The sequence below is a fragment of the Lolium rigidum genome, chromosome 4 (genome assembly GCF_022539505.1).
Source record: "Lolium rigidum isolate FL_2022 chromosome 4, APGP_CSIRO_Lrig_0.1, whole genome shotgun sequence".
Classification (NCBI taxonomy): domain Eukaryota; kingdom Viridiplantae; phylum Streptophyta; class Magnoliopsida; order Poales; family Poaceae; genus Lolium; species Lolium rigidum.
Window position 1 is genome coordinate 271,935,106 of NC_061511.1, and position 20,712 is coordinate 271,955,817.

The 20,712-nt window shown below is 45.9% G+C and overlaps 1 protein-coding gene across 2 annotated transcripts; it reads left to right on the top strand.

The window, feature by feature from the left end:
• Positions 1-7,143: 7,143 nt before the first annotated feature.
• On the top strand, positions 7,144-10,686 carry LOC124650586 (eukaryotic peptide chain release factor subunit 1-2-like). Of its 2 annotated transcripts, none has more exons than XM_047190101.1 (3): positions 7,144-7,207; positions 8,785-10,247; positions 10,367-10,686. In XM_047190101.1, exon 2 carries the CDS (start codon positions 8,822-8,824, stop codon positions 10,136-10,138), a length of 1,317 nt encoding a protein of 438 aa, XP_047046057.1. In that variant the 5' UTR covers positions 7,144-7,207; positions 8,785-8,821; the 3' UTR covers positions 10,139-10,247; positions 10,367-10,686. The 2 variants fall into 2 exon arrangements, with proteins under 2 accessions (XP_047046057.1, XP_047046058.1); XM_047190102.1 differs by having other exon boundaries at positions 10,370-10,686.
• Positions 10,687-20,712: the final 10,026 nt, after the last annotated feature.

Consider the following 20,712-nt stretch of genomic DNA (forward strand, 5'->3'; position numbering starts at 1 on the left):
TGTGTGTGTGCTCGAAGCTATTTCCTTTAGATCCTGCAATTGCATCTTTTTGTTTCTTGTTTACACTAGTAAGGCATAATGGAAAACATCTGTGAGCTTTTGTACTATTTCCTGAGTCAAGACATGAATGGTTTAATGCGAAAATTAAAAAACCTATGGAATCTTATTTGCATGCTGGTAGTAATATTAGTATGAACGCTTTGAACACCATTTTTGATAATGATATAGAAAATTCTAAGCTTGGGGAGGTCGGTTTTGATGAAAATGATCTCTTTAGTCCTTCGGGTATTGAGGAGAAAGTTTATGTTGATTATGATATGCCTCCTATTTATGATGATTACAATAATAGTGGTCTTTTGGTGCCGCCTACTATGGAGAGTAAATTTTATTGTGATTATACTATGCCTCCTACATTTGATGATGAGAATAATAATGATAGCTACTTTGTTGAATTTGCTCCCACTACAACTAATAAAACTGACTATGCTTATGTGGAGAGTAATGATACTTTTATGCATGAGACTCATGATAAGAATGCTTTATGTGATAGTTATATTGTTGAGTTTGTTCATGATGCTACTGAAAATCATTATGAGAGAGGAAAATATGGTTGTAGAAATTTTCATGTTACTAAATCACCTCTATATATGCTGAAAATCTTGAAGCTGCACTTGTTTTATCTTTCTATGCTTGTTGCATCATGCTTCATGAATTTGTTTATTTACAAGATTCCTATGCATAGGAAGTGGGTTAGACTTAATTTGTTTTGAATTCGCTCCTTGATGCTCTCCTTTGCTTCAACCCTTATTTCTTGCGAGTGCATCATTAAAACTGCTGAGCCCATCTTAATGGCTATAAAGAAAGCACTTCTTGGGAGATAACCCATGTTTTTATTTTACTACAGCAATTTTGAGTCTTGGAAGTTGTTACTACTGTAGCAACCTCTCATTATCTTATTTTATTGCATTGTTGTGCCAAGTAAAATCTTTGATAGTAAAGTCAATACTAGATTTGGATTACTGCGCAGAAACAGATTTCTTGCTGTCACGAATTTGGGTATGATTCTCTGTAGGTAACTCATAAAAATCTGCCAATTTACGTGAGTGATCCTCAGATATGTACGCAACTTTCATTAAATTTGAGCATTTTCATCTGAGCAAGTCTGGTGCCTCTTTAAAATTCGTCTTTACGGACTGTTCTGTTTTTGACAGATTCTGCCTTTTATTTCGCATTGCCTCTTTTGCTGTGTTGGATGGATTTCTTTGTTCCATTGACTTCCAAGTAGCTTTGTGCAATGTCCGAAGTGTTAAGAATGATTGTGTCACCTCTGAACATGTGAATTTTTGATTATGCACTAACCCTCTAATGAGTTTGTTTTGAGTTTGGTGTGGAGGAAGTTTTCAAGGGTCAAGAGAGGAGGATGATATACTATGATCAAGAAGAGTGAAGAGTCTAAGCTTGGGGATGCCCCCGTGGTTCACCCCTGCATATTTTAAGAAGACTCAAGCATCTAAGCTTGGGGATGCCCAAGGCATCCCCTTCTTCATCGACAACTTATCAGGTCATTTCTCTTGAAACTATATTTTATTCAGTCACATCTTATGTACTTTACTTGGAGCGTCTGTTTGTTTTTGTTTTTGTTTTTGTTTGAATAAAATATGATCCATCATGCTTGTGTGGGAGAGAGACACGCTCCGCTGTTTCGTATGAACACATATGTTCTTAGCTTTATCTTTAATGTTCATTGCGAAAGTTGGACTATTTCATTCATTGTTATATGGTTGGAAACGGAAAATGCCGCATGTGGTAATTGGTTTAATGTCTTGAATAATGTGATACTTGGCAATTGTTGTGCTCATATATATCATGTTTAAGCTCTTGCATCATGTACCTTATACCCATTAATGAAGAACTACATAGAGCTTGTTAAAATTTGGTTTGCATGATTGGTCTCTAGAGTCTAGATATTTTCTGGTTAAGGTGTTTGAACAACAAGGAAGACGATGTAGAGTCTTATAATGCTTACAATATGTTCATATGTGAGTCTTGCTGCACCATTTTATACTTGAGTTTGCTTCAAACAACCTTGCTAGCCTAGCCTTGTATTGAGAGGAATTCTTCTTGTGCATCCAAATCCTTGAGCCAACAACCATGCCATTTGTGTCCACCATACCTACCTACCACATGGTATTTATCTGCCATTCCAAAGTAAATTACTTCATGTGCTACCTTTAAACAATTCAAAACTTTATTATCTCTTATTTGTGTCAATGTTTTATAGCTCATGAGGAAGTATGTGGTGTTTTATCTTTCGATCTTGTCATTTACTTTTGACAGACTTTCACAGTGGACTAGTGGCTTCATCCGCTTATCCAATAATTTTGCAAAAAGAGCTGGCAATGGGGTGCCCAGCCCCAATTAATTAACCTTCATTAATAATTCTCTTCACATGTTTTGCCCTGATCTATCAGTAAGCAACTTAATTTTGCAAATAGACACTCCTCCATGGTATGTGAATGTTGGAAGGCACCCGAGGATTCGGTTAGCCATGGCTTGTGTAAGCAAAAGGTTGGGAGGAGTGTCATCAATAATGAAACTAAAATACATGTGTAAACAAAAGAGAAGAGGGATGATCTACCTTGCTGGTAGAGATAACGTCCTTCATGGGAGCCGCTCTTGAAAGTCTGGTTGATAAGGTAGTTAGAGTACCCACTACCATTCATTGATAACAACAAACACCTCTCAAAACTTTACTTTTATGCTCTCAATATGATTTCAAAACTTAAAAAGCTCTAGCACATGATTTAATCCCTGCTTCCCTCTGCGAAGGACCATTCTTTTACTTTATGTTGAGTCAGTTTACCTATTCTTTCTATCTCAGAAGCAAACACTTGTGTCAACTGTGTGCATTGATTCTTACATGTTTACCTATTGCACTTGTTATATTACTTTATGTTGTCAATTATCCATGAGATATATATGTTGAAGTTGAAAGCAACCGCTGAAACTTTTATCTTCCTTTGTGTTGCTTCAATGACTTTACTTTGAATTTATTGCTTTATGAGTAACTCTTATGCAAGTCTTATTGATGCTTGTCTTGAAAGTATTATTCATGAAAAGTCTTTGCTATATGATTCATTTGTTTACTCATTATCTTCATCATTGCTTTGAATCGCTGCATTCATCTCATATGCTTTACAATAGTATTGATCAAGATTATGATAGCATGTCACTTCATAAATTATCCTTGTTATCGTTTACCTACTCGAGGGCGAGTAGGAACTAAGCTTGGGGATGCTTGATACGTCCCAAACGTATCTATAATTTCTTATGTTCCATGCTACTTTTATGATGATACTCACATGTTTTATACACACTTTACATCGTTTTGATGCGTTTTCCGGAACTAACCTATTGACGAGATGCCGAAGTGCCAGTTCCTGTTTTCAGCTGTTTTTGGTTTCAGAAATCCTAGTAAGGAAATATTCTCGGAATTGGACGAAATCAATGCCCAGCATCCTATTTTTCCACGAAGCTTCCAGAACACCCGAGAGCCACCAGAGGAGGGCCCTGTGGGCCCCAGATGATAGGCTGGCGCGGCCAGGGCCTGGGCCGCGCCCCCCCTACTGTGTCGTCGCCTCGTCAGCCCTCCGACTCCGCCTCTTCGCCTATTTAAAGGTCCCTGACCTAAAAACTCGAGACGGAAAAGCCACGGTACGAGAAACCTTCCAGAGCCGCCGCCATCGCGAAGCCAAGATCTGGGGGACAGGAGTCTCTGTTCCGGCACGCCGCCGGGACGGGGAAGTGCCCCGGAAGGCATCTCCATCGACACCACCGCCATCTCCATCAACGCTGCTGTCTCCCATGAGGAGGGAGTAGTTCTCCATCGAGGCTAAGGGCTGTAGCGGTAGCTATGTGGTTAATCTCTCTCCTATGTACTTCAATACAATAATCTCATGAGCTGCCTTACATGATTGAGATTCATATGAGTTTTGTATCACTATTAGTCTATGTGCTACTCTTGTGATGTTATTAAAGTAGTCTATTCCTCCTTCACGGTGTAATGGTGACAAGTGTGTGCATCGTGTAGTACTTGGCGTAGGCTATGATCATAATCTCTTGTAGGTTATGGAGTTAATTATTACTATGATAGTATTGATGTGATTTATTCCCCCTTCGTAGTGTGATGGTGACAAGTGTGCATGCTATGTTAGTACTCGGTTTAAATTGCAAAGAACTATTATGCTCTAAAGGTTACTTAAATATGAATGCCGAATGTTGTGGAGCTTGTTAACTCCGGCATTGAGGTGCTCTTGTAGCCCTACACAACGAATGGTGTTCATTATCAAACAAGAGTATATGTAGCACAAAGGAAGAGAACTTATTTATTTATGTGATCAATGTTGAGAGTGTCCACTAGTGAAAGTATGATCCCTAGGCCTTGTTTCCAAATACCGCAATCATCGCTTGTTTATTGTTTTATCGCATCTTTACTTCCCGCAATATTACTACCATCAACCGCACGCCAGACAAGCACTTTTCCGGCGCCGTTACTACTTGCTCATATTCATTCATACCACTTGTATTTCACTATCTCTTCGCCGAACTAGTGCACATATACATCCGACAAGTGTATTAGGTGTGTTGGGGACACAAGAGATTTCTTGTATCGTGATTGCAGGGTTGCTTGAGAGGGATATCTTTGACCTCTTCCTCCCTGAGTTCGATAAACCTTGGGTGATCCACTTAAGGAAAACTTGCTGCTGTTCTACAAACCTCTGCTCTTGGAGGCCCAACAATGTCTACAAGAATAGAAGCACCCGTAGACATCAACGAGGCGGTAGAAATAGACGATGGGGCGCGACATGAGGTGACGAAATCCCCCCTATTCACTTTTCGCCGATGCACGCTGCAGCTCGCGCCATCTCCCTCCTCATTCCTGCTCATGCGCCGAAGATTCTCTTTTGCATTAGCTTCGTGCGAGATTTGGATGACTTGCTGGAAACGGCAGACTCGAACGTTCCTCCTGGGCCCAGCCTAGAGCTGCTTTAAGAAACGTGCTATGTAACAACATGAAGGAGCCTAGAAAATCAAACATGCCAAAAACTACACACCATATGTGAGCCAAGGAAAACTCAGGCTACCAAATGGGCTCCTGCTTCCCGAGCTTTCCCCACTTCCCGAATGGCAAAGGACCCGAATGCCCCACACACTTCAACATATTTACGGAAAAACTGCCACCGCGTGACCTGCCCTCGCAAAGCGACCCGGACCGACAGCCCCTGCTCATTTTCCCCCTCCTATCCCGTTTCCATGGCAGCCTAGGGTTAGGGTTTCCCTCCCTGGCCGCCGTCGTTGTTCCCGGCCATCGTGGCCACCAGCAACCGCCGCCGCCGCCCCAACTCTCCTCCCTCGCTCCATTCCCGTCCTCCTGAAGCGCGCCTCCATTCCCGTCCTCCTGAAGCGCGCCTCCATTCCCGTCCTCCGCCGGCAATTGGAGGCGTTCGAGGTACTGCCGGCCGCCGGCGATTGGAGGCGTTCGAGGTACCGCCGGCCGCCGGCGATTGGAGGCGTTCGTACCGACCTCCATCGCCCTGGTGCAGCAACCTCCTCCAGCTGGTCCCCATCGGCCGCCGGGCAGAGGTGTTCGTCGAGCTCGTCCGTCGCCGTTTCAACGGCGTCCGCCGCCTCGCCATCCCTCGTCCCCGGCCGTCCTCACCACCGGTAGATGTAGATCGTCCCTGTTGTGTTCCGGCCGGGGCCTCGTCGTCGTGCCGAAGCGCCCTCGGCTGTATGACAGTTCATACTGTACGCATGTGTAAACGATGGATGTCTTCTTGTTGGATGTACGCATGGATTCAGTTTTGATGTATCAGCAAGCCTGTTCGGTGAATCTGTTGGTGTACGCATTGCTGGATGTATGTAGTATATTTATTGGTGGTTAAAATTCAACAATATCTGGCAGTACCAAGTACCAACAATAAGGATATACTTCGTGGATGGATGTAAAGAAAAGATGTACAGTACCAACAATAAGGATAAAATTATTTTAGCAAAAAGGTTAAATGAGGTAATTTGGTTATTAAACATGGTAATTAAAATTAAAATTCTTGTAGTATAAACATCATAACACTTGTATTATCTTTGAATATATGTGATATTTTATACGAAGTATTTAATATAAACACGTCAAAATTAAAATTGAGGTAACTAACCCTGACAATTATGTCAAAAACAGTTAAAATTAGCTAATTCATATCAATCAACATTTATACATCTTCTTCAGCCTTTAGGGTCACTTTAGACATTTCACCCTTCATATGAGCAATAGTAGCCATAAAAAGCTCTACTGCCAAACATCAAATCACTGCTTCTAACAGCTGCTTCTTACAGCTGCTTTTTCACAGCTCAACAGCTGCAGCTGCTTCTCAAAAGCTGCAGCCCAAACAAACAGACCCTAAATGTCGTATCGATTCTATAGACACGTTTTGACGGCCGCTGCACGCATCCTGACACCGGCGTGGATGCGAGCTGGGGCTTCCAGAACGCTTCGGCGACGTCAGTCGTTACGCGACGGTACGCCGCGTCGACTTCGCCAGCCAGCAGAAGTGTACCTGGCGGGCTCACCCACCGTTCCTGCTGCTGGATGCCGTGTCGTCGCAGAAAGGATAGTCCGTCCTCGCCGGCCAGAAATATCTCGGGCGCCAGGTGCTGCGTGCTGCTTGGGCGCCGCCGTACGACGGGGAGACACCTGGCTACGGGTGAACCGGTTGGCGAGTAGAATAAGAAACCAGAGGCGAAACCGAATTTATTTCTTCGCTTCGGAGGACTTGCTATGCATGCACATCACGCCGCACGCATCTGGTCCGTCGACAGATTTCTTCTTCCAAACGTGGATGGCGACGTACGTACCTCTGTTGGCGCGCTGCCATGGCCACGCGTGGCGGCAGAGAGCGCTAGCTGCCTGCGCTTTCTCGAGAGTTCGCAACCATCTCCACCACCTGCTCCCTCTCCCGTCTGCTGCCTAAAAGCGCAGGCCACAAGCAGAGCCCAGGGCACATCACCACTCCACCAAAGAGCACCGAAGCACGCTAGCTAGGAGAGAGGCGCTCGCCTGCGTCCGTCTCGACTTCCTCGCGAGCCCGGCGCCATCCGCCGCCGGGCACGCACCGCCCGATCCAAGAGCTCGCCGCTCAAGCCGACGCAGGTGCGTTGCAGCGCCGCCTCCTCCTCCTTCTGTTCCCCCTCTCCTAGTTTATGTCTGTACGTGTGTGCGTCTGGTTGGCCACGTTCTTGTAGATAATCAAGTTCTTCAGCGTTACGCTAAGAGATATGTGTAGATTTCTTTTGCTTATTCTATCGATGGTATCATATTAGATCTGCTTTGCCTGACGGCTTTGCTAAGTGTTTCTTGTTAGCTGATCCGACGATCTTCATGCTAGCTTAAGCAAATAGTCTTGCGAGCATGGATGCTTTCCACCAGTTGTTCGTATCTGTGGCTATACCACCAGAAGTCCATAACAGGAACTGGAGTACTACTTGGGAAGGTTTATATTTTTTGGAAAAGTCAAAGCAAGTAAAGTTTAACCAAAATTTTAGAATAATCTATCAATAAATATGATATTTCGTATATAGCACATGAAAATATAATTTATTATCTATCTAATAATATTAATTTTGTATTTGACATGTTAATGATTTTTTATAAAAACTTAGTCAAACTTAACATAGTTTGACTTTTTGAAAAAAAAAATAGGCCTTAAGCCTTGGGATGGAGGTAGTATTAAAGAAGAAATGCATTGTCTGAAGTCAATTTTCAGACATACCGTGTACTACACATAGGATCCATGACGTCTCTGCACATCAGGGACAAATCTGCCAATGGTGTTAATTAGCTTGCAGAAGGTTTTTTTCTCTTCCGGAGGGAGGAGATTATGGTAGCTATACATACTTCTGTTCAGTTCAAATCTCCTTCAGATTTTGGGAGAAAAGGCCAATGGCCCTGCCTTTTATGAAAGCAACAGAGTACGCTGGGAACCCACCAAACGTTTACATCAAGGTTCACAAAGACACCAGCACCACCTGAAATAAACACAGCTTAGAGCAAACACGCTAGGCAGAGAACAGTTCTTCAAACCACGCCCATCACGAGGCCTAAGCAGGAAATAGAAAGATCTAGCCGCCGTCTGCATCTTGTCAATCATCTTCCGCCAGGGCGCCTCATGCTTTGCAGGAACGTACACCCGTCCACTGGGAAAGCAAAGAAAGCATTTTGTAGATGTTATTCATCGGAGATGAACTATTTTGTTGTTGTTGAACACAAGACCATTTCGAGCAAGCTAGCCACATGGACCACAAGAGTGCCCCAGTTACAGCCCATCCGCAATAGTTGGCGCGAACCCCTGGAAGTTTCATACCCGTGTTCACAAAATCCACAAAATTTAGTGGAGGATCAGCCCAACCCAAAGTTTCTTTTAATCACCACCAATTGAAGTGAGAGAGAGGGCACCCAAAAGTTATGTGAATTATGTGAATTGCAGTTTCAAATTCACGACAAAGACTACAACTTAGATCTCCAGGCCTGCCCTTGGCTTTTGAATCAGCTTTTGCTTGGTTTCGCTCCCTAAAACACATCCACACGAAGATTTTGATCTTCATTGGCATATAACATTTCCAAAGATCAGGTGTCCTCACATCTCGAACACACCAAGGTTCATGATCTCATCATATACAGACGTCCTTACTATTATGTACTAATCTGAAACCTGAACTAAAATTGTGCAGGTGAAGGCTGACTTGACCTTCAAACACACTAGTCAAGATGGTGGAGGGATACGAAACGGACAAGAACATCGAGATATGGAAGGTCAAGAAGCTGATCAAGGCGCTGGACGCCGCGAGGGGCAATGGCACGAGCATGATCTCCCTCATCATGCCGCCACGCGACCAGGTCTCCCGGGTCTCCAAGATGCTGGGCGACGAGTACGGGACCGCCTCCAACATCAAGAGCAGGGTCAACCGCCAGTCCGTTCTGGCTGCCATAACCTCTGCCCAGCAGAGGTTGAAGCTGTATAATCGAGTTCCCTCGAACGGGCTGGTGCTCTACACCGGCACCGTCGTCACCGACGACGGCAAGGAGAAGAAGGTCACCTTCGACTTCGAGCCGTTCAGGCCCATAAACGCCTCGCTGTACCTCTGCGACAACAAGTTCCACACAGAGGCGCTGAATGAGCTCCTTGAGTCCGACGACAAGTTCGGTTTCATCATCATGGATGGCAATGGGACGCTCTATGGCACGCTGAGTGGCAACAGTAGGGAGATTGTTTACAAGTTTAGTGTGGATCTCCCTAAGAAGCATGGAAGAGGAGGGCAGTCTGCTCTCCGCTTTGCTAGGCTGCGCATGGAGAAGAGGCACAACTACCTGCGTAAAGCGGCTGAGCTCGCAACACAGTTCTTCATCAACCCTGCGACCAACCAGCCGAACGTTGTTGGGCTCATCCTGGCTGGTTCTGCCGATTTCAAGACTGAGCTAGGAAAATCTGAGATGTTCGATCAACGCCTGCAAGCCAAGATCCTCAAGTCGGTCGATGTGTCGTACGGAGGGGAGAGCGGCTTCAACCAGGCTATCGAGATGTCTGTGGAGGTCCTGTCTGACGTCAAGTTTGTTCAAGAGAAGAAGCTCCTTGGGAAGTACTTCGAGGAGATAAGCCAAGACACTGGGAAATATGTCCTCGGTGTGCAGGACACCATGTCAGCTCTTGAGATGGGTGCAGTCGACACGCTGATCGTGTGGGAGAATCTCGACATCAGGCGGTACGAGCTGAAGAATTCTGTGACTGGAGAAACCGTGATCAAGTACCTTAACGGCGACCAGGAGGCAGATCAGGGCAACTTCATAGACGATGCATCGTCTGGTGAACTGGATGTCGTCGACAGGACGCTGCTGCTGGAGTGGTTTGCTGAAAATTACCAGCAGTATGGTTGCAGGCTGGAGTTCGTTACCAACAGGTCGCAGGAAGGATCGCAGTTCTGCAGGGGCTTTGGCGGGATTGGTGGGATCCTCCGCTACCCGGCTGACATCGCTGCCTATGATGATGACGACATGCTGGACGACGACGTCTACGAAGACTACGAATAGCAATCAACTGAAGCTCAACTGAATTCGGTTCGGGAGGAGCCTGTGCTGGCCCGGACCGCGCCGGAACGAGACCCTGACAAATCCAAACGATCGGTGCAAGGAGCAGAAGGTGTGTATCTGAAACTGAATGCCATGGAAACATGGTTGATTCATATTTCTCTTTCTTGGTGTTGGATTCTTTCGTTAATTCTACTGGCTGATGATCTTAATGACAACATGTGCTCTTAGCAGGAGGTGGGGAGAGGAGGACCTGGCGTTGAAATCCAGACCTTGTGTAAGGCACGATGATGACGCCCATGCTTTGCAGATGAAGATCTCTTCCTGTGTTATCCGCGAATTCCTGGAATTTGGTGATGGTATCATGGTACTAAGCAGACATGGCTGCTTTCACATACTGCATCAGGGAATAATAATTAGAGCTGTACCGTTTCTTGTTATTGGCAACGTATGGTTATGTGCCACTATTGCAGATGTCTGATGTGCTTCCTAAAATAAAGTTGTGACTGAACTACGTTTGAGTTATTTGTATGGTGAAGATCTATGTGCTACATGCTTTCCAGACTGAATTTGTATTATATCCATCTCGGTGCTGGCAGTGCTTCGACACCTTCCGTCTCACCACATGAGACGCTTCGACAAACTAACCTAAAACAGCCTGCTAAACTGTCTTAAATTGTTGGACGGATAGAGTAAGAGTTGGATGACAATCAGCTAATGTCGACCCTTTTCTAGAATATATATACCATGGAAACGGGTGCTTCATTCTTGTTGTAGAAGAGCCAAGCTGTTGACGCAACTGTCTTCCGGCTTTCAACTTACAAAGCAAATCCATAGCTCTCGTCCAACCTATAACGAGTAGGCAGGACATGCCCCGTCACCAATTTCTCGCACAAAGCTGAAAACAGTAAAGCATCAGGTACTACAATAATTATTATGAATAGCCATTCCAATTTCTGGCACAATTTGCACGTACAAGCTGAGCAATTCACTGGGAAGACTCGGGAGCGCCCGATCTTCTCGACGGTTGTCGTCTTGTGGACAGCACCCCAATGGCAGCGGCCACAGCCCGCAAGATCTCCTCCGCCGCCGAGCAAAAGCAGCTCCCACTGCCTCCGCCGGACCAGTGCCCCAACCGATACCGCGCCCACCGAGAGAGCGTGCTGCAGCGAACAGTCCCCGCTCGCTAGCCCGGACGATGGCTTGACAGGAGAGTCCGGCGCAAACCACAGAGGAAGAGCAGCTGAGGGCGGCGCCGGCGGCAGAGAGTGAAGGAAGGCAGAAGGGCGGCGGCGGAATGGTACGGCACCGTGTGGGCTTTGGCACGGGCCGGCCTGGCGCCAACCTGCAGCCTTTCTACATACCGGGCTGAAGTAAACTGCTAAGCTCAGGGCATCCTCAACGGGCCGACGGTATTTTGGATCGCGCCCGATCTGTTTGAGTTGCCTTAAATGGTCGATGGTCGAAATCGACCGCGCGTCCGTGCGATTTTGCATTTTTTCAACATAAAAACATAATTTACATAGTAAAAGAAAGAAAAATAAAATATAAAACCTAAGAACGCCTGCGCCTACTCGTCGTCGTCGTTGATCACGACGAGCTCCAGTACCGGCCACGGCCAGTTGGCAAACGGCGGAACATACCGGTGCTGCCGGCGGTGGTGGAGGTTGAACAACCCACGCCGGTGGTGGAGGTTGAGCAGCCCACTCTGGTGGTGGAGGTGGAGCAGCCCACGCCGGTGGTGGAGGTGGATGCGGCGGTTGCACCGGTAGCGGGGCCGAGTCCTCGAGCGCCCGTCATAGGGCCTCTTCCTCCGTGCTCCGTGAGTAGGGTTGAAAATGGAACGTAAACGGACGGAAATATGTCTCATCGTTTTTCCCCACCTATCATGATGGAATCGAAAACGAAATCGAAACCCCAGAAACGAATATGGAAACGAAAATCACCGGAGATGAATATGGAGCGGATACGGGACGGATATGTTACGAAAATGAATATTTGTCACAATAAAATGGCGGCATATTACCTTGGTCTGTATACCAAAAAGGCACGTATAACAAAGTAGACAATAAGACAAGGAATAAGACAAGGAGTAACTGACATAGTTTAACACTTAGATAAGCGCAAGTTCACATAAATATTTTTGCGTCGACACTAAGACTGTTCGTGGGCAGTCGCTGGCTGCCTGATCGCTCGTCTTGTAGAAAGAAGCCGCGATCGCTGCGATTGTTTGGGAGTTGGGACTAGGTCTTGTGGAATCTTCCCAAACAAAGATGAGTCGTTAGGACTGTAGGCGGTTGTCTATAATTAGTAGGTGCCCTGTAGTTTCATGTGTAAATGTAGGCCTATCAAGAACATGGGCCTCTCTAGGTTACATTTGCGGAAACTTTTCATATTTGTTTATCTGGAATTTCCTTTGCCATTTTCGTTTTCGTCGGAACAGCTCCCTCGTTTTCATTTCCATTTCCTTTTATGATTCTTCTGTTTCCTTTCGTTTTCCGCAAAATAACATTTCCTTTTCCCTTTTTTGCTCTCTATTTCCTTTTTCTTTGAAAACAGACGGAAATTTTCAACCCTATTCGTGAGGCCCGGCGGCACGATGCTGGTGGCGTACCAGGGCAGCAGCGACTGCACCGGTCGGTCCACCTCCGAGACGAGGTATCCGAGCCTCGTGATCTCGTCGTCCCCGTCATCGTTGTCGGGTACTCGAACTCCCGACCCTCTGCCATGGCCAACTGCAATTCCTGGAAAATGCAGGCAACGTAGTCGTCGCTGTCGTCCTTGGCCTCCTCGTTGCGGTAGGCTAGCACGTCGCTGTCGTCGTCATCGTCGTCCTGTGGAGGCGCCGGCGGCTGCCCTATTCGATGACGAGGCGGCACTGAATGGTCAAAAGGGAAGTCCCTGCCGCCGATGAAGCCCGCCTGCCTCCTCGGATCCTTTTCGGTCTTGCGCCAGGTGCGCCAGGTGTCGAAGTCGATGGCGGCCAACACGCGCGGGACACGATGCCATTGATGATGGCGCAGAAGCTCAGCCGCCGCCCGCCAGTGCGCGTGCAGAAGAGGCAGCCGCGACATTGGCGGCGAACGCTACGACGCAGAGACGGAAGCGATGGCCGCTGAAGCGATGCGCTCGGTACAATCCTATGGCTCGCTGCTAGGCGGGCCCGGTGGAAAAGCGAGAGGTCTTGGGGCGTCCACGCAGTGTCCGCCGCGACGCATCCCAGGCGCAAATATGCGCCGCGTTTGCGTTGCTGCGGACGGCACGATCACTATGCGTCGCCCCGCTAGACCTGGTTCCTGGCGCATTTTCGGCCCATGCAGACGCAAACGATCGCTCAACGTCCGTTTGCGTCGCCCCGTTGGAGATGCCCATAGGCCAAGCTCCGGCACCACCAAGGCTCTGCGCCCAACAATATATTTAACTCTGCCAAAAAATAACTTTTTTCCTTTAAGAGCGAGAACAGCAGTTGGTGATTTACCTGCAGGAGTTTTAAAAAAAAAAGGCAATTTACCTCCTGGAAAAAGTTATTATTAAGAAATAAGAGAAAATATAGGAGTACAAAAGATATCGATGTATTTTTTTTTTTGCAAAACACAGTACATACGTAGATGCTCACATATACGCACATACACTCACCCCTATGAACGCCTTTAAGAGACTGCGCGTCACAGTGCCCTCCTAACCACCCAACTATAGGTTGGTTCTCGATATCTATGTATTTTCTTTGGCATGAATGATACAATATATCCCCGAGTCTGTCGATGTCTCTCACACCCAAGCCACGAGTGCCAAAACCCTTTATGTTTGTTGTTTTCCTTCTTCTTCGGCTCCTCCTTTTTTTGAGAGCCGGCTCCTCCTTTGTTAGTTCTTCCATGACTGATAGTAGGAGCTTAATGAAGTTGATGATTCTTTTTATGATGCGTGTGTTGTTTCGACATAATGCATCTTTCTGTTGTTTGTTGTGTACACATGAATTCTATGTTACATCAATGCTAGTTGTGTTGTAAGAGATTATTTTGTCATGTTGAAAATGTGTTATTGCTTTGGTGTCATATGCCTTCTCCAAATGTTGCTTACAATGTTTTTTTCTTGCATAACTTTCCACCCCTTTTAAAAAATTGAATCCATTGGCACTATTGGCTAGGATTTGTTGCGTATTTATTTATCGCAGGAAAATAATGTTAGAACAACATTGTAAAAGTGCTTTTTTGCGTAGGGGTTCGATGTTGCAATGGTCCAGATTGTACGGGGCATGCACACATTACTCTAGACATGCCAACAACAAAACCGATCACAGCCTCAAAAGCTTCGACCACTAGATATTTTCACAAAATAGTAGAGTTTGTGTAGCCTAGATGGTTCCTAGGAAGTAAACTATGTCTGCATAAGCCAATTGCTTGTTTTGATTGATGTCCCGTCCAATTACCATCGACATGTCGTCATGAATCGGTTCAGGCCACCTAGTCACCTAGATGCCCACAACCATCCTCAAACCCGTTTAACACTACCAGAATAATAATCCTAGACCACACTAGTAATCAATTTGAGTGAAGCTGATGCTAGCTAAGTAAGCATGTTCAAAAGGGCTAAAACCGATGAAATGAAAGAGAACTTTCTTGCATGGAGCACCGTTGGAGCAATCACGCCATAGGAGGATGGCCTCTTCTTTGTAGCTCTATGTTTAACACTTTCTTGTTCTCGAAGTGGCTTAGCAGCTGTTTTCAACTTTTAAAAACAAAGACACCCATGCTTGTGTGGATGCGGATTCACATGCTCACGCTATCAACTGAAGAGGGGCTTCAAGATTGACAAAGTCATCACATATGTGTTGCTATCGACCGAACATTGTCCAAACAGTGAAAGGCATCTCTCACGTTGTACAACTTTCTTAGGAGTACTATCTTCATGGAAATTAGGAAATACACCTAGTCCTCTGTATAGTATCTAAGAAATGCAAGGAAAGAAAAGACAAGTTTAAACAGCATGAAGTTCCACGCAAAAAATAGGGTGGCATGGAAAGGTAATTAAAAAGTAGGTTAGCTAGACCTCTACATAAACATCAACTTCTTTGAGTGAATGTGGGAGCTTCTATTCGCTTAAAGATCTAGCCGTGAAGACTACAGGTTAGTGCAAGCCACTAGTTAATTGAGCTTATATGTACACGGCATCGTGCCGGAAAGCAATGGTTGGTCTTTTTGTAGGAAAAGAAATGGATGTTTATTGGTCACTTTTATTTATTTAGATCATTTAATTTGCAAAGGAGACCACGTGCCCCAGGATAACACATGGTACTAACATGACCACTCATGATTAAATGTAGGTATAGTCAAATCAAATTATCAAAAGATGCAGCCCGATAAGATATTTTGGAAACAAAAAGGTCAAATAGTTTCGTAAGTAAACAAACATATAAAGGTTCCCTTAGCAACCATCCACAAATCTAAATAATAGTACAAAATATATAGTAAAATAAAGTACTCATCCGCATCAAATGTAAGGGATACTTGACTTTTCCTACTCTTTAGCACACAAGTTGGAATGGCATTACTTGTTAAGTCCAATGAACAAAACAACATCTACTGCCAAATGAGGTGTCTAGATGTTGTAGAGAAAATGCAGAAATGTTGATTTTAGGTGTTTCCTTTTTTACAAAGAACAATTAACTCCAACTATGTCCTTTTCTCCATATTTGTTGGTGGCATCTATAACCTCCGTCTCTTTTCTACCGGTAGTGGGTATGAAGACATACTTAAAGCATTATTTCATTCTCAACCCGTAGGCATAGCCACATAGTTCATTTATCATTAATTCTTAGAATTAGTTTGTGCCAGGCCAGTTGTTACATAGTGGAAGTGAAACTAAGATAATATTTGCTTGATGCGGAAGGGTGAACTGATAGTGCATGGGAGCTCTCAAACATAAATTTTGCATGACGTTGCCAGATTGGAACTCATATTTGGGACGTCTTTGATTCGAAGCATTTTATAAAAATAAAGGAGTATTTCACAGGAAAATATCTATTTTTTTATTTTGTGTAATACAAAACCATAGGGCTCAAGCTATCCACCCACCTCTTTAGCTTAATAATTACGGTGTTGATTTTTTGGTAGAAAAAATATTGTTGGTTAAAACCACTAATTCCTCGAAAAATCATTTGTTATGAGAGGCCCTGAAATATTCGTATCCCCAAATATATCTATACTGGCTCTTCAAAAACATGTTAAGAGCATCTGCAACAGGCGCATTAAAAATCGGCGCGCTATACCTCGCTTCCGTCGCGCTGTAAACGGATAGCGCGCGCGCGCTGGGAGGAAATTTGCCCCGCCGGATGCTCTATTTTGCAGCGCGTGCGCGGGGGGGGGGGCGTAAAATTGTTCCTCCACCGGGCGCACCAAAATACAGCGCGTGCGGGCGCGGAGAACACCTTTCTACACTACTATGCATTCAACAAGATCAAACACTCACGTATAATCATGAAATAAATTATCTACCATAGTTCAAATGGATATAAAGTGCAATACACATCACATAGTTCAAGAACAACACATAACATGACGTAGTTCAACAACGACACACAACATATGGGTCAAATGGATACAAAGTGGAACACACAATTTGCATATCACAAATGCATCTCACACTTCCGCATTTTCCAAGTCATCTCCTTCTTTTGCTTCTTCTTCCTCGTCATCTTGGGTTGAAGGAGGAACATTAGGATCCATGGAGGCCACGAAACCTCCCGGTGGTGCTCCCATGGCTCCATACACACCACTCACCAAGCCTCCCATAGTCCCTCCGAAGACTCCTCCATAGCCCTGTCCTCCCATGCCGACCATGCCTCCAAAGCCTCACATGCCGACCATGCCTCCCATGGTGGGCATGGGCATGCTTCCCATGCCGGACATGCCTCCCATGGCGGGCATGGGCATTCTACCCATGCCGGCCATGCCTCCCATGCCGGCCATGCCTCCCATACCTCCACCAAACATGGGCATGCCTCCTCCAAACATGCCGGCCGTGGGTGTATTCATGTTGGCTATCAACAATCTCTTCTTGGCCAACACTTTGTCGCGAGCAAGGTTGATGTACTCCTTTTGCCTCTCATCCATGTGGGAAGTGTCCATCAAGAAAAGCTTCCTCTCCTCCTCCACTAGGCGTAGATGCTCCTCGGTGGCTTGCCTCTTCTCCTCGAAAGCCAACTTTCTCTCCTCGTTGGCGGCAAGCATCTCCTCCAAAGCGGCTCTCTGAGCTTCTATAGCATCCATAGCCTCTTTCTCCAATTTTCTTGCCACCTTCCTATCTTCATTTGCTTGCAACCGTGCATTTGCAATCATTTCCATAGCCATTGCAATGTCATCATCTCCGGCCTTCTTTCCCTTCATATCTTTGGCGGTCTTCCTACCAAGAACATTCCTCCGCCCATTGTTGACCGAGTGAGGAGTGGAGCTTCTCTTCTTGCCTTCATCACTTGAATCATCATCATTAATGATTGTTGCATCACCCGTTGCATTGGCCGCCATAGTTGCCGCATCCAACTTCCCGCGTCGAAGTACTCCTTCATCATCATCCAATATGTGTCTCTTGTTTGATCGGTACCGGTTGTTGGATCCATTCCAATTGTCAACCATGTCTTGCAAAGCAACTTGTCCTCCGCTATGGTGTAGTTCGCCGACCGACCGGGAGGGCGAGGTTCAATCAACCCTTCTCCTTCCTCATCAACATCATCATACCCCTCTTCTTCAACATTGTCGTCATTCACGAACGAAGATCCAATGTTCATTGCGTCCAAGACTCATCATCGACTCTACATTGCAATGAAATTCATTATTCTTCGGCTATGTATGCATCTAAACTAAAAATTTGTTTGAAAAGAAGTGTTTTTTACCTCTCCGGCATTTCCTCATACACCGTATGTGCGCCGGATGGGTCGCCGGACGGAGGCGCCGGCGGCGTCCGGTTCGTCGGTGGAGGAGGCGGCGGAGGTTGCGGGCAGCGGGTCGCGGGCTTCTTCGGTTTCTTCGGCGGCGTGACGAAGGCGGCGCCAACGGCTCCGTACGGGCGTTTGGACGACGGCGCCTTCGGTTTCCTCGGCGGCGCCCGCGCCTTGCCGGTGGCCTGCGCGGCAGCCAGCTGCGCGGTGGCGGCGACTGTGTGCACTGTCGCGCGCGGCGGGACGAAGAGCGCACAAGCAACGACGGTTGTGTTGTCGGTGTCAGCGCCACCGCTAGGGTTTGGCGCATGGGGCGCTGCGCGATGGGGGCGACGGCGGCAGCCGGTGGGACGGAGTAGGGAGGGGTGCCGGAGGTCGCATCCATCGCCGGGATTGCGCCGGCGGCCGCGCGGAGGCAAGGGATTGGGCGGTGGCGCGGGGGAAGTTTCAGCGCGGGGATTCTTCGCGCGCGCGTCGAGCGATGTCGCGCGCTGTAGCCGACGCCCAAAGTTTAGCGCTTGGGATAGTGCAAACCGGCCCGCGCCCAAAAAAAAATTACAGCGCCGCGCAGTTTGCAGCGCCTGCTGGAGGAGCGATTTCGCCTCCGCGCGCTGCAAATCGGCGGTTAATATAGCGCGCGACCTATATAGCGCGCCTGTTGGAGATGCTCTAACATTCTGCAAAGCAGTACATACAGCAAACATAATCGAAATAAGAGCACATTTTTATTTGATTTTTTCACTGATTTTTTTGGTGACTTTATTTTTTGAGTGAGTGACCGGGATAGAGTAACTAGTCATTTTTGTAAAAGTATACATAAAAAGACCTCCCAAAGTTGTGGTATGTGCCTCTCAATTTTTTGTTGTTGTGGGTTGTGCCTCTATTACCAGGAGTCGACACGCCAGCACCAACGTACCAAAGTCAGAAAATTTTCAAACGCCCCACGTGAACTGTGGGCCCATTAGAGTGCACTTAACAGCGATTCTAAGGCCGGGCCGGGCGACGATCACTCTCCGGCATCCTCCGGGATTGCCATCTATCACTTTCTGAGGGACACACGTTGGGACCAAAATTTCCATGGCACCAAAGAAAATAGAGTAAATCTTGTCGCACTACTATACAAAATAATTTGAAATGGAAAGGATACTTCCTCCAATCTATAATAAGTGTCAAGAATTTGTCCAAATTTAAACTAAAATCCCAACACTTACTATGGATTGGAGGGAGTATTAAATTTCAATATAAATGGAGAATCTTAGATGATTTCTAACTTTGGCTTTCAAATTTAGAAAATTTGGGACACAGTTTAGTCACCCTCTACCTGTTTTCACAATACTCAAAATAAAAATAAGAAAATAACTCAGACCAGCTTTTGGCCAAACATATTTTTTACTAAAGACTATCCAAACAAAACAGTTCAAAACCATATCACGATAACTTTGGAACTGAATTGAACTAGCTAGTGAAGCAAGGTTGCACACCAGGTTGAGTCCACACTGGCTTTCAAGCAAAAGCTGGGTGGTTTCTCCCCTGTTTAGTTGTTCCTTCTCTTATATTGAAGAACTTACCTTTTTCATGGCAAACAATTAATGGCCTAAAAACAAATTTAGGTAAAATTGGTTCACAGAAGTCATGAATCGAATGAGCACTAAGAGTTCAAAACAATACAGCCATTATTGTTTCTAGTTCTTGCTTCTACCAGAGCACTGCGGCCGGTCAGTAGAAGTCGAAGCAAGAGCCCTGTTGCTTCATGAGAATTTTCCCATTTTGGACTTCTGAAAACTAGTGAAACTGTCCCTGGCCGACTCCATCCTACTAGTGAACTCTTGCAGCTATAGGTGTTTGGCCAGTTTGTGTTAGTGCCGTTCACCATCCTACCTTATAAACTATATATTCCATCTTATAATGATTTCAAGCAAAAGAAAGCTGCGTAGATATCTCTGGTGAGAGCAGCATGAACGGCCGACACCGAACTGGGTCTGCAACGTCCAAGGTTGCACTGCATACCAAAAGTGGCTACTGCTGACAGAGGCAAAGTGTAGCCAACAACCTGCCCAATTATCACCCACTGATTTTGGCAAGTGGCTGGTCCCATCCACTGACCTGGCGATGTGTGGGGGACTTCTGCTGTGATCAGGCGCTAAGCCTACTGGTAATCGACAACGTGGGCAGAAACAGCAAAGGAACAACTGGAAGCATGCAGATGCAGATCAATGTCACCTTTGTGAATTGCATGTCATGGATTAGGGAATCTAATCTCCATTCTGGACTCAGCCTATGTGGGGGTAGTGCTAGCCTCCTTTACGAAGATGGGCACGTTTTTTATTTACCATATATCTACTTCAAGGAAATAGTTTATGTACAAAGATTTTGAGAAACAGCAATTTTTCGAAAATGCCAGATAGGTTGCCTTGTTATTCTAAGAGGCTAAGGAATTGTGAGGTGTTTCTTGGGTTAGTGCATACAAATTCACCTGCCATCCCTACGCGCACCTAGCTGAGTCCTCAAAACCCCATATATGGGACAGCAACTCTAATACTTCTTCTCAGATGAACAGGGGAGCTCAGGTGTTGAAATGTTTATTCATATATTTATATCATTGAATTATACCTTTCGCTTTCTTGGAAAAGATGTTTACTCCCTGGAC